Source organism: Mugil cephalus, chromosome 11 (genome assembly GCF_022458985.1).
Source record: "Mugil cephalus isolate CIBA_MC_2020 chromosome 11, CIBA_Mcephalus_1.1, whole genome shotgun sequence".
NCBI lineage: Eukaryota > Metazoa > Chordata > Actinopteri > Mugiliformes > Mugilidae > Mugil > Mugil cephalus.
The window spans coordinates 8,710,023-8,722,741 of record NC_061780.1 but is presented as its reverse complement, the minus strand read 5'-3'; the positions used below and the strand labels follow the sequence as shown (position 1 = coordinate 8,722,741).

General features: G+C 41.6%; 1 protein-coding gene across 1 annotated transcript; it reads left to right on the top strand.

Moving 5' to 3' along the window:
- The first annotated feature begins 5,605 nt into the window (after positions 1-5,605).
- On the top strand, positions 5,606-12,666 carry prpf3 (PRP3 pre-mRNA processing factor 3 homolog (yeast)). The gene is made up of 17 exons (XM_047599582.1): positions 5,606-5,779; positions 6,225-6,377; positions 6,924-7,054; positions 7,363-7,530; positions 7,641-7,727; positions 7,828-8,084; positions 8,201-8,319; positions 8,421-8,608; positions 8,714-8,880; positions 9,018-9,100; positions 10,340-10,483; positions 10,565-10,664; positions 10,775-10,888; positions 10,982-11,100; positions 11,582-11,659; positions 11,746-11,801; positions 11,900-12,666. Exons 2-17 carry the CDS (start codon positions 6,233-6,235, stop codon positions 12,047-12,049), a joined length of 2,106 nt encoding a protein of 701 aa, XP_047455538.1. The 5' UTR covers positions 5,606-5,779; positions 6,225-6,232; the 3' UTR covers positions 12,050-12,666.
- The last annotated feature ends 53 nt before the right edge of the window (positions 12,667-12,719 follow it).

Sequence of the window (12,719 nt, the reverse complement as noted above, 5' to 3'; positions counted from 1 at the left end):
AATCTGACTGAGTAGTAGTAGGGGGGCTGGCTGATCCCCCAACCAGCTGCTACTGCGGCGAGCAAGCGCTACTGTAGCTTATTTGTGCGTCCGTGTGAGTGAGTTGGTTGTTTATTTCAGGAGATCATCACGAGTAAATACCTCCTGCAGAGAGAGGGTTCTGGCACTGAGCTGGTTGTCTGTGGTCCCGGGATGAAAATAATCACGCACGGGCTCCAGATCTTACATCTGCATCCAGGCTCAGTGATTTCAGCCCCTCGAAGAAAATCAAAGGATGAAAGTCCAAAAATTATGCAAATGTAGTGGAGATTTATCGCCCAGTACGCAATTCATTAAATACACTGGTGAGAATGAATGCACGAAATGTTCAACGTTACCGATAAATGTTTTTACGATTACTGTGATAACCCAATTGCAGTCAGTGGGCTCGGTTTAAATAACAATTCTGAATTTATTTCAGTAGTTTTAACAGCACCACAAACTACATCCTCACTGAACGGTCTGTGCTGGTCTGTTTCACCATAAACAACATCACTGAGTGGTCATGAAGGAGTCATGTTCTCTTGTGTGCCCGATGTGTTTGTGAAGTGATCAAAACAGGAACTCAATTTCTGCTGACATGAGTGTCATGTGCTGTACTGGACGTCACAGGTCTTCAACAGGGGGTCTGTGACCCCTAGGGGATCGCACAATCTTTGGTTGATTAGACGTTTTTAGATATATATTTGTTTTTAATTTTCCCCCTCAAACACCCTAATGCTGCACATGTTTAAAATAAAAATAATATTTGAACCTGTGGATTATTTGAAAAGCTTAATAGTGAATGCAGAATTATAACAATAATGTATATTTATAAATAGCCGAGTTTAACGTAAAACATATTCAGTAGGTAGAGGGTCCCTACTTAATCTCTCCATCAGTTTGGGGGTTGTTGCCCTAAAAACCATTGAAGACCCCTGCTATAAGTTATAGACAAAATGACCAAGTGCAATATAGGAACATTAATCAGCAACAGTTTTGTTTGTTGATTAATGATTTGTAGTGCAATAAGCTTTTCTTCTTTTTAAACTAACTACTAATTTGGTTTTAGGAAATTCCAATTTTGATTTTCACTAATTTCACTGATATTTCACGGAGTAAACACAACATTTTAATGAAATCTCAGAATTTCAGGCGTTTAATGATCATCTGACTCTAATTCCTGAAAAACACTGAACAAACGTTCGCCATTTCTGCCTTCATATCCATGGGTGGATGTGCTGCGTGCACATGGGCACGGAGAGTGGCAACATTTTAGGAGGGTGTGGTTTGAGTCCCCCCCCCCTCCTCCCGCCCAGACCCCCCTCAGACGGGATGGAGTCTGCCATGCACGCACGTACTCTCGCACAAACACACCCAGGGTCGCAACTACAGATGCACACGCGCGCACACGCCACTCCCCGCCGCACCATCTGACACACTGACTGGCTGATTTTGTGATGGGCCTGTCTCTGACACACTGACTGTGCTACGCTACAACAACAGAGACGGCCCTTCCTCCCTCCCTCCTCCTCCTCCTCCTTCCCTCTCGGCCCCCCCTTGTATCCATGCAGTTTTTAGCAGAGAAGCCCTTGCCCTCCATCTCCCCACCTCCGCTACTCTCTCTCTCCCCCCCTTTCTCCTCTGGAGGATGGAAACGAGGGGCAAGAGGAAAAGGACGGGAAGAGGATGTGTGGAGGGCACCAGGAGGAGACCTGACCTCCCAACAGTTTTGGGGAGGATGAAGGACAGTTTTTCGCACTAACTGCACCCATATATTTTGTTTGTTTGGTGTTTTTTTTTCAGCTAGCCAGTGGGAGTAAATTCAATATCATATAACAGCAAAGAAAATAAAACAATAGTTGGTTATTGCGTCTTTAATGTAAAACGAGTTTCACTTCTCAGAGTGTCTGACAAGCATGTGTTGGATTAATTGAGCATGTGTGTCCGTGCATCAATAGGATTGCGCATAATGAACTTACAGAGCCTCTTATCCCTTGTTGTTGTTAATTCTGCGCCCACGTCCCGTTATTGGTTTTAACAAGTCAATGATTTAACGGTGTGCACGTCCACCTCTGCTCCGTGCGCCGCGCGTGTAAAGAAGTGAATGACACAATGAGGTGCTTATTCACTTGTTCTAAACTCCCCTCCCCCATAATTCAGTCGCTGTAAAACTCACGTGAGTGTGAAGCCACACTGGGAGTTTGGAACCGCATATACACACACGCTACTCGCTACGCACACATTAGAAAGGAACACTCACGCACATATGCTCTTACTCACCCCTGAGTCCACAGGGGGTTTTAGTGCAGACTAGTCCCAAAACAGCCCCAGCGCTCATTAAAGCTGCACAGTGGCCGGCGCTGCAACGAAAATCAGAACTGTTTCGAAGTCATTCGTGCCTTGCCGGAGATCACGGCGGTGACAGGCCTCGGTTCATGCGCAGGGGTGACGGGGGTTACTCTGCTCACCATCTGTGGTCCCGGTCGCCCGCGACGTCACCGACAGGGGACGCGGCGAAGACGGAGATGCGAGAACTACATTTTCAAGGACGCACGTGTATCTCGTGACATTGTGTGTGTGATATTTGGGGCACGGCCGAGCTACAGGCAAATAACATCCTCATCAGTTTCTTTGGCCTGGATGTGTTCTCGCAGCCTGCTCGTGGTGGCATCCTACCAGGCTGCTCGGTTATTCAAGTTGAGTGGAAGGGAATCACCACATTGGCTACAAGGATGGTGGGGAAAAATAAAGGTCGGTAGAGGAGCCACGGCAGAAAGACGTCTTGTTATGAATGAGAAAAGTGAGAACGTGCACTATTACTAGCTGAAGTGGGATTTAAACACGTGCTGTCGCTCTGACACGCTGCTCTTCGCAACCCATGTGTGAAGTAAAGACAGCAGAGTCCCAAGAGGTTGTATCTTCCAACATGATTTACAGCCCCTGTCAGATATAATGAAATAAAACTGGGTCAGCGTGATGAAATATACCATAACCGAACACTTGATGAATCAAAAGCGTTGTGGGGGTACAGGGGAATGTCTTAACTAGAGTCATAAATAACGCTCTTATGTAATATTGATAATACACATTAATATATTCGTCTGACATCCCGTTTGGAACTGAGCATGATGAAAGCACACATTTGTGAGACTCAACAATTAGTGCTCCGCAGATATTGGATCTGTAACTGCAGACTAAATGCTTCGCATTCCAGCATTATAATAGATTAATTCATGCAGATCTCATCACATGCCCCCATGACGCCGTGTTAGCTGCAAGTCAGAATCACTGCCAGTGTGGGACCGGAGCATGTGCGTGTGCATGTGAGCACGTTTTTGTTTTTCCGCGTTTACTTGTATAGAAATATCTGTGGTATTGTCATATTAAGTGCTGAGGTGTCATTACATAATAGAGTTGGCTCGAGAGACAGAGAGGGGGCAGACAGGACATGTGAGGTGCCAAAGAGGACGTTGGGCGGATCACGGGTGGCGTTAGCTGGGTGGGTAAATGGGAGGGGGAGTGTGTTGTTTACCCGCCGGCTAATCATTTGATTACAAGCAGATTAAAAGCACTGCTCTTGTAAAATGCCATGCAAATATTTAATCAGTGTGAGAGTCAGGTGACTATTGTTAAAATCACAGAGCAGTTGCATGAGTGTAATATATGAGAATTATCTGTTGATTAGCAGAAAAATGACAGACATTTTTTATAGACACTTAAACCAAGCACTTCTTTTTCCAGCTTTATAAATATGATGATTTGCTAACTTTTGCTATTTTACATACATCAAGCTCTGTTAAATATATACAGCTGGTAGGACAAAATAATCAGTCTGAATATATCACTATAACTGCAACTAACAATTATCTTTTATTATATTATATAATAACTAGATTTTTATTAATATATAACCATAACCCCAAAATATTAATTTTACTATCAGAGCGGATCAATAAAATCTGCAAATATAAAATCTAGAAAACAGGTTAGATGCAACTTAGGGACTTACAGTAGATGTTCTTGAGCCTTGTGTGGCTGTTAAATGCAGAGCACACATTAACTGCACGAGTATATACAGTACATAGGCTCATTTACATTGTCTGTCAATGACCTGATCAACTTGGGAGGGTGTGGAGCAGCGATTAGAGAAGCTGCATTGGGACTGTAAGGTCACTGGTTTGCATCCCACACCTGCCCATGCCTCCCCTGGGTGCTGCACAGGTGGCGGCCAATCGTCCCAAGTGTACTCGTGGTTGTGTGAACAAATGGGCTAAATGCAGAGAAAGAATTTCCCCATGATGGATTAAAAAGGGAAAAAACTTTGTCATTATTTAAATAATAGTGTTGGTTCTTGACTTTGCCTTGGCATTATTTCAAAAACGTTGAAAGCATTGGCCGATTAATCAACTGATAGTTGTACAGTTTCTACCCTCAAGCGATCAGACTCGTAAACAGCTCACACACTGCCTCAGTTCCCCATCACCTCCACTGACTGTATCTGTAGCATAGTTAGAGAGAGCACTTTTAAACTCAGGTTTTAAACTTTTTAGCCTTTGATTTAATAGCGTTCACGTGCACCTTGTTTTGTTTTTGTTTTTTTATTTAGTTTTTTATAGGTTTTATGTTTCTTTTATATGCTTAGTGTTGTTAGCAAGGGAGACATGCAAAGTCATATTATTATTGTATACCTACGCCATATAAACCAGAAAGAAAGCTCAAATTCAAAGCATATAATGAAAGTTTGTCAAATGCCCATGTGTTAGTAAGAGGTTTTATTTAGGCTACCGCATATCTGTCCTTATACCAAGCTGGAATACTTCAAGCTGGCCATTCATACAAGTCCAGTTGTAAACATGGATGTGAGTGAGTAGGTAAACTGTTGAAGGGGCGCCGTTTTAATAGGAGTAAATGAATGCAGCTGTAATAGCTGGCATTTTGAAACTCCATTTCTGGCAACTACAATATGTGTATACACTTAATCCTGGCAGTTCCACATAACATTAGCGCTGTGAGTGAAAGCAGGGACATGACTTGTTCGGGAGAGGTGGGGCGATTTGGCAGACTGGTGTAGCCTCAAGGCTCGCTACAACTGATTCATGCTCACACTACTACAAGTGCACTCGGTTGACCCACATCATGCAAAGAGTGAAAAGGGGAGGGGGAGGGCTTGCAGTGGAAGGAAATGGAGCAGTTTGCTGGGCAATATTTAGGCAATGTTGAACCTTAGACTGACAACTAGTAAAAATCTATTATGGAAAAGTAGTAGTTTTAGCATGTAAAGCCAGTCCTGTACTGTGTCTGTTAGAGTAGAACAATGTGCATGCTCTCAACCACTAAACAGCAAAACAAATGATTACTTTATGAGCATATAAGTATAAATATGCATGCATAAATATTTTCCTGGTCAGAAACAATCTAAAACTTTAATTTCCTTCACAGTTTTCTAAAATAAACAGATGTCGCCAAAAGAGAAGCCGATGCAAGTGTGAGTAGATCCCCACATCTGCAGATAGGGGAAACAGAAAGTTTTTATCCCAAAAGAGTGAGTGGAGGCCGCAAAGGAGAAGAAGAAGAAGAGTCGGTGCTCACTTCCTGTTCCGGGTTATAAGCCTAAAACGTCGCGTGAACGGCGCGACTAAACAGAAAGTTTAGTAGAAAACTTGGCAGTCTGAGGGATTTACCCGGCTAAAACTGGTTGTTTTTTGTTCTACTCTCGCGGCGTGTACAGACTGTCGAGAAACAAAGAGCTATTTGAAAGGTTTGGCAGCTTAACTGAGCAGTTATTCGCTTATGTTGGTAGCACGCATACAGCAGGGTGCTAACGGTTGCTAGCAAGCACCCGGGGAGTTTTGGCGGATGTGATTGATTTTAGCGTATATGTTGCTCCGGGTTAGCACATCCATGTAACCATTGCTAATAAAACAGTTATGAACTGACAAAAATACCATGTTTTGGACTGACTGCTTGTGTGAGTTTGTTGAGTTAGTAACTCGTGAACGTTTGTTTCTTTGTAGCTGCAGCTAAGAAGGATGGATGAATTGATAGACGGATGACGGAGTGTGTTTATGCTCATGTAGCTCTTGTTTGGGACATCACGTAGGTCTGATTTAGTCCAAGACGGAGGTGTTATACGAGGATAGTGTGATATATCGGTGTTGGTGAATGGTTGTGTTACATGTTGTGAATTATGTGATGCTCCGCAGAGCTAGAGATGTCTCTTCCCAAGCGGGAGGTGGAGGAGCTGAGGCCATGGGTGGAGCGCACAGTGAAGAAGGTCCTGGGTTTCTCAGAGCCCACCGTGGTCACTGCAGCTTTGCACTGTGTGGGAAAGGGATTGGACAAAAGGAAGACCATAGGTAAGTCTACTGACACTGTTGAGACAACTGCCTCAAGTCCAAGTACACGTTGATGCAGTTGACAGATATCAAGTCTTCACAGCATAAGGAAAGACTGAAGCAGTCATTTGGTATCTCAGATGTCAGAATTGCTCTTTGGGATGACTGTGAAGCTGTCATTGTATATCCTATCAGGACAATCAGTGAATATCGTGTAAGAAATGTAATGTATATGTGTTGTAAATTAATTCAAGTAAAATTTTTATGAGCATCAACAAACTGAGCATTTTTTATTCTATACTACTGACAAGGTAACTTGTGAGATCCACTGCACAGTCTTTTTGCCCCAACTGTCAAGACAGCTACTTTTAAAATTACTTAAATTTAGTTTCAGGTTATTGCAGAAGTCTTATGTGTGAGTCAGGCAAATCCACTAAAATCCTTATGTGTCTTGACTTATATTTTCTGCGCAGGGTAAAGCGCTCTGTGATAAGATTGTGTGGTGACAGAGATGAAAGAACTGACACTGGATTATTTGCCCCTTGTTTGATGCTCATTTTTTCTCAGACCAGCTGCGTCCGTTCCTTGATGAATCTGCTGGTGGTTTTGTGGAACGTCTTTTTGAAGCGTTGGAGGAGAGTCGCAACACCCGTGGCAGCAAAGGAGCGGGAGAAAGAAACCGCAAGAGAAACGTCAAAGTAAACAAACACTGTCTAAATTTACTGTCTTTATATTATTATGTGTTTGACCTCATCTTTCATGCAGACATTTCATCGTTCTTATTGTATTTATTTATGCAGGGTGTTGAGTAATTTGACACCTTAGCCCCCATTATAAATTTGATTACATTATCTGGGTCAATCTTTGACTTAAACCTTAAGGTTGATTTTTTTTCCTTTTTACAACAAGATTATTAATAAAATAAAATAAGATAAAATACTCTTTAATTGTCTTAATTGCAATATCTGGTTATTTAAGTACTGTTTCTGTGTTTTATTTGATTCAGGATGTCTTTGGTGATGAGGGCGATACAGGTGCAGTGCAAGAACCTCACGACTCAGCGGATGGGACAGTCGTAAAGCGGAAACGGACTCCTCGCTTTGAGGAGGTGGAGGAACCTGAGGTCATACCTGGACCGCCATCCGAGAGCCCTGGCATGCTCACTAAAATGCAGGTACGGTACTGAAAGTGTAATATATTGTATATAGTAATTATGTGGTCGATTAACCAATGCTTTTTTGATATTTGTGTGATTTGTTAGCTGATCATTTTCTGTATTAACAGATCAAACAGATGATGGAGGCGGCCACAAGACAGATAGAAGAGAGGAAGAAACAACTGAGCTTTTCATCTTCAGTCCCTGGTGCAACAGTAAGATGATTTTTTTTTCTTAAAAAGCAATTGTAACCCCTTTCAGGCAGTGCATTCGGTATTGCAGAGCTCTTATAATTTTCCTTTTCGCACCCCTCAGTCACAGCTGGATTCCCCTCCAGTCTCACGGCTTCTTGGCAGCGCTGCAGCCGGTGGTGGTGCCTCATCCATCGCCCCCTCCCAGGCAGCCAGCTTCATGAATGACGCAATCGAGAAGGCCCGCAAGGCTGCTGAGCTACAGGCACGCATCCAGTCCCAGTTATCCATGAAGCCTGGTATCCTCGGAGCCCTGGGGAACACTGGGCCTCAGAACTTAGTGGCTCTAGCTAATCTACATGCCATGGGGATTGCTCCACCGTGAGTATTGTTAGAGTATATATGATTTATAAAAGCACAAAACCTGGGGATTATATTTATTTTTTTCTTGGGCACTGTAAATCTAAACTGCTTTCTGTGTGTGTGTGAAACTATAGGAGAGTAGAAGTTAAAGAGGTGAACAAGCCAACACCTCTCATTCTGGATGAGAAAGGAAGAACTGTGGATGCCAGTGGCAAAGAGGTTGAGCTCACACACCGCATGCCCACTCTCAAAGGTATGTGGTATATGTATGTAGTGGCCCTGTATACGGACACACACGCTTTCTTTTTTTCTTGCGATGACGCTCCTTCACACCATTTTCCTCTTCCTGTATAGCTAACATCCGAGCAGTAAAGAGGGAGCAGTTCCGTCAGCAGCTGAAGGAAAAGCCTGGAGAGGACCTGGAGTCCACGTCCTACTTTGACAATCGTGTGTTTATTACACCTGCTCAGCGTCCACGCAAGGGCTTTAAATTCCATGACCAGGGACGGTTTGAGAAGATTGCTCAGCGAATCCGAACAAAGGTTCGTTACAACTGACAAATTGTCCCATGTCTGCAAATCTGCAAATGATAAAACTTCATAATGTAATTTTTATCTTTCATCAATCTTATTCTTGGTTTTATTCAGGCCCAGTTGGAACGGTTGCAAAATGAAATTGCCCAGGCAGCAAGGAAAACAGGAATCCAGGCATCCACCAAGCTGGCACTGATTGCCCCGAGAAAAGAAATTGGAGAAGGGGAGGTGCCCAGTATTGAGTGGTGGGACTCTTACATCTTGCCCACCAACATGGACATGTAAGGATGTTCAGCTGTTACTAAACACTGAGCGCGGTGTCAGTTTTAACACCATATTTTGAAGCTGTAGAACATAATGCATCATTTTTTTAAGTTACTGCAGTTAACCAGTATGCTTCTCCTTTTATTTCATGAAGAAATCCAGAAACAAAGTTCGAAGAGTTAGTGTTGTTTGGTGTCACCAACCTGGTTGAACATCCTGCTCAAATGAAACCTCCAGGTAAGTCTCTGCAAGGTAAAAATGTAGGCATTCAAAACACATGTGCCTCAATGATGTCTGTTAATGGTGGAAATACATTCAGTACATTTAAATCAGTTATAAAGATACAATTATGAAACAAACTCAATTCAGAAAAAGGACCAGTTTCCCTATTTATAGTTTATTTATTATTATTATTATTTTCCTCCAAGTTATAGTTCATCAAGACCCACAGTCAAAGTTTGCAGAAAACACTGAGGGGAAAAAAGTATTCACAAGCATCATGCATCATGGAGAGCACCAACTCTGCACGCTAGATTTATTGATTGATTGAAATCTGTCTGTGAAAGTGTGTAAATTTCATCACCTGCTCCAGTCATGACTTAACAGATGAACTGCTTGTTTTGGTCACACTTCCCTCAAAGGTTTTGCTGCACACGTGCTTATGCATTTGGAACCGTTGATGAAGTGGATTATTTTTATAGGTGCAGCTTTTTGCAAAATGTGTTCTAATTAGAGAAGTAATGATATGAAAATTTCATGATTTGTTATGATCAAAATTATCAAGGTTATCGTTATTATGACCGTATTGTTGGAATGTGCTCAAAATGTTCAGAAAATACTGAAATCATTTAACCAAATTTTATTTTGAAAAACAAATAAAAAAAAATGCACACAATGAAGTTGATGATGTAGCAGCCGTATCATCACTGGGTTTGCCTACTGCACGCGACGTACGTTTCGTCAATAATATGTATTTTATTTGGAATAACGTTAGATAACACTTAAAACTTCAGTTTCCTTTATTGACGAACTATAGGAAGGTTTGACAGACAAACCAGGACATTCTCTCTATTCCCTACGTCATGCATTCAGCTACAAGTTAACTTACCCTGCACTCACGGTATAGCTGAGGGTGGTCTTCATGGAGGTGACTCATCAAGTTAGACGTGCTGCCTGTGCTGTGCAGGTGCCTTCTGCCATGTTTTCAGAGGAAACCGCTGCACATTGCTGGCATCTGAGTGCTGCTGCCTTTCCAGAAATCAGCCGTATCATCGTCAGTTATTTTGTGCAGTAATCAGACACGGTTTTAATGATAATAAAAAAATTTAAACGGTAAAACTAACGTGAAACATTATCATGAAACCGGTAATAGTTCCCTAGTATTAGTTCATGAAGGTAGTTTTATGTACATCTTTTACCCCCTTTGACAAACTTTTTCCCGTCTTGGTCAGTAATGCGTTGTCTTTTGTTCCTCAGTTGACACAGATAAGCCTGTAACTCTGGGCGTTTACTTGACAAAGAAAGAACAGAAGAAGTTGCGGAGGCAGACCCGGAGGGAGGGTCAAAAAGAAGTGCAAGAGAAGGTCCGACTGGGACTGATGCCTCCCCCAGAGCCTAAAGGTAGGCGTCACAATCATTACAAACTAATACTGTGTTAGGCATTAAACAGAATAAAGCTGATGTTTACTTTTATTTTCTCAGTGCGAATCTCCAACCTGATGAGAGTCTTGGGCACGGAAGCTGTTCAGGACCCCACAAAAGTAGAGGCCCATGTCAGAGCTCAAATGGCCAAGAGACAAAAGTCAGTAACACAATTCATTTCTCCAACTCCTACTATTACTTAGTTATTCTGTTCTTGCGCGCACATATTGTACGATAAACTGTGAACAACAAAGGCCTTCTTTCTTGCAGGGCTCATGAGGAAGCTAATGCAGCTCGCAAACTCACAACAGAGCAGAGAAAAGAGAAGAAGGTGAAGAAGTTAAAAGAAGACCTCACTGATGGCGTTTACATTTCAGTGTACAGGTATGTGTTTGTTGACAGAGCAGCTCATCCTGCAGTTAAAAAATATAATGCAGCACTTGTATCTAATTTAAGCACCTTACTGTCCCTGTACAGGATCCGCAACCTGCAAAATCCTGCTAAGAAGTTTAAAGTGGAGGCCAATGCCAACCAGCTGTACCTGACAGGCACAGTAGTTCTGCACAGAGACGTCAACCTTGTTGTGGTGGAGGGAGGTAAGAGACACACAGACAAATTAATTTAATCAATGCTTTTTTATATATATGTAACAGGGTACTTTTAATAACATGATTGTAATTTCTTGAGAGGGGAAATATTGTTATTACTATTATTATTATTATTAGTATTATTGTTATTATTATTATTATTATTATTATTATTATTATGGCAAAGTGAATTTTTTTTATCAGTCAGGTAAATGGTGTAAAAATATATTATATTATATTATATTATATTATATTATATTATATTATATTATATTATATTATATTGTCTCTCAGCTTTGTCATTATGATGGCATTTTTTGTACTAGATGATGTTCTGGTTGTTATTCATCATTTTTTTAAGCATTTTTTTTTTAGATGTATTCTCATCTACGGGACCTGTTGTCAGTTTCAATTCAGTTGTACAATCTTACCTGGCAACATTTTATTATGATAATTAAAGTTTTAAAATTCAATTATTTGTCCGTTTCAGGTCCTAAGTCACAGAAAAAATTCAAGAAGCTGATGCTCCACAGAATCAAATGGGAGGAGCACAACAGTAAAAGAGACGGTAAGATTGTCTTGACGTTTGAGTCTTCACATGTGTTTGGACACATGTCTGTGGTATTAAACCACTTCCCATTTATTCTTAATCAGACCCAGATGGTGACGACGATACAAAGAGAAACAACAAGTGCTGGTTGATTTGGGAGGTGAGTGCTCACACATTTTGCCCATTTTTTGAAATGAAGTTGAAGATGAAGTCTTTTCTTTTTTAATTAAGAACTAATGTTTCCTCTTTGCTCCCCAGGGAACAGCTAAAGAGCGTAGTTTTGGGGAGATGAAATTCAAGCAGTGCCCCACAGAGAGCATGGCCAGGGAACACTTCAAGAAGCACGGCACAGAACACTACTGGGACCTAGCGCTCAGCCAGAGTGTGTTGGACAGCACAGACGACTGACGGCTGCCATCGGAGCGCCTCGTTTAAATCAGTGGCCCCCTCCTCCAAGATCCAGAGCCTCACATCCAGCAGACCCTCACTGGCTTCACCTGCAGGGACACAGACTTGCTTAAGAGACTTAAACGTAGAAAAGGAGGAACAATTAAACCTGTGTGGATGTTTGCGTGAGAATGTGCAACAGATAAGTGTGTACGACGGTATGTGTGTGTAGGTCTGCATCAGCGTTTATCTCTTTGGTGGTAGGCCGTTCTGTCAGATATTTTGTTATGTATTATTGAATACGGTCAGACAGGTTGCACTGTGTGATGTGAAGCTTACCCAGGGCTTTATGTGATGTGGATGATGAGATCAGATTATGTTTTGACTGATGTTTTGTGTCGAACGCCCCATCTCTACTGTTAATAATCCCCATTTGAGTCAAGTTATAAAAACAAATGAAACATTTAGGTAAAGTCTTGAGTGATATCTGTGTAATGCTGTAGTCATTACGCGGATATAACACAGAATTTAAGGTTTCCAAATTCACTTTTCTATTGGAGAAGCGAGTTCATTTCTGGCTGTAGCTTTATTTCTCTGTAACATGACAGTCAAGCCTTTAATAAACTTAATGTAACCGACTTTTGTCTATTTTTGTTTATTTTATTAATGTGTATATATATATAATATTCTT

Excerpts from the sequence above, each read along its gene's own strand:
- prpf3 (XM_047599582.1), top strand. The coding sequence starts at position 6,233 with ATGTCTCTTCCCAAGCGGGAGGTGGAGGAGCTGAGGCCATGGGTGGAG. Across the intron at positions 8,881-9,017 it reads TTGCCCACCAACATGGACAT|AAATCCAGAAACAAAGTTCG; the intron begins GTAAGGATGTTC and ends TATTTCATGAAG. Across the intron at positions 10,665-10,774 it reads CAAATGGCCAAGAGACAAAA|GGCTCATGAGGAAGCTAATG; the intron begins GTCAGTAACACA and ends TCTTTCTTGCAG.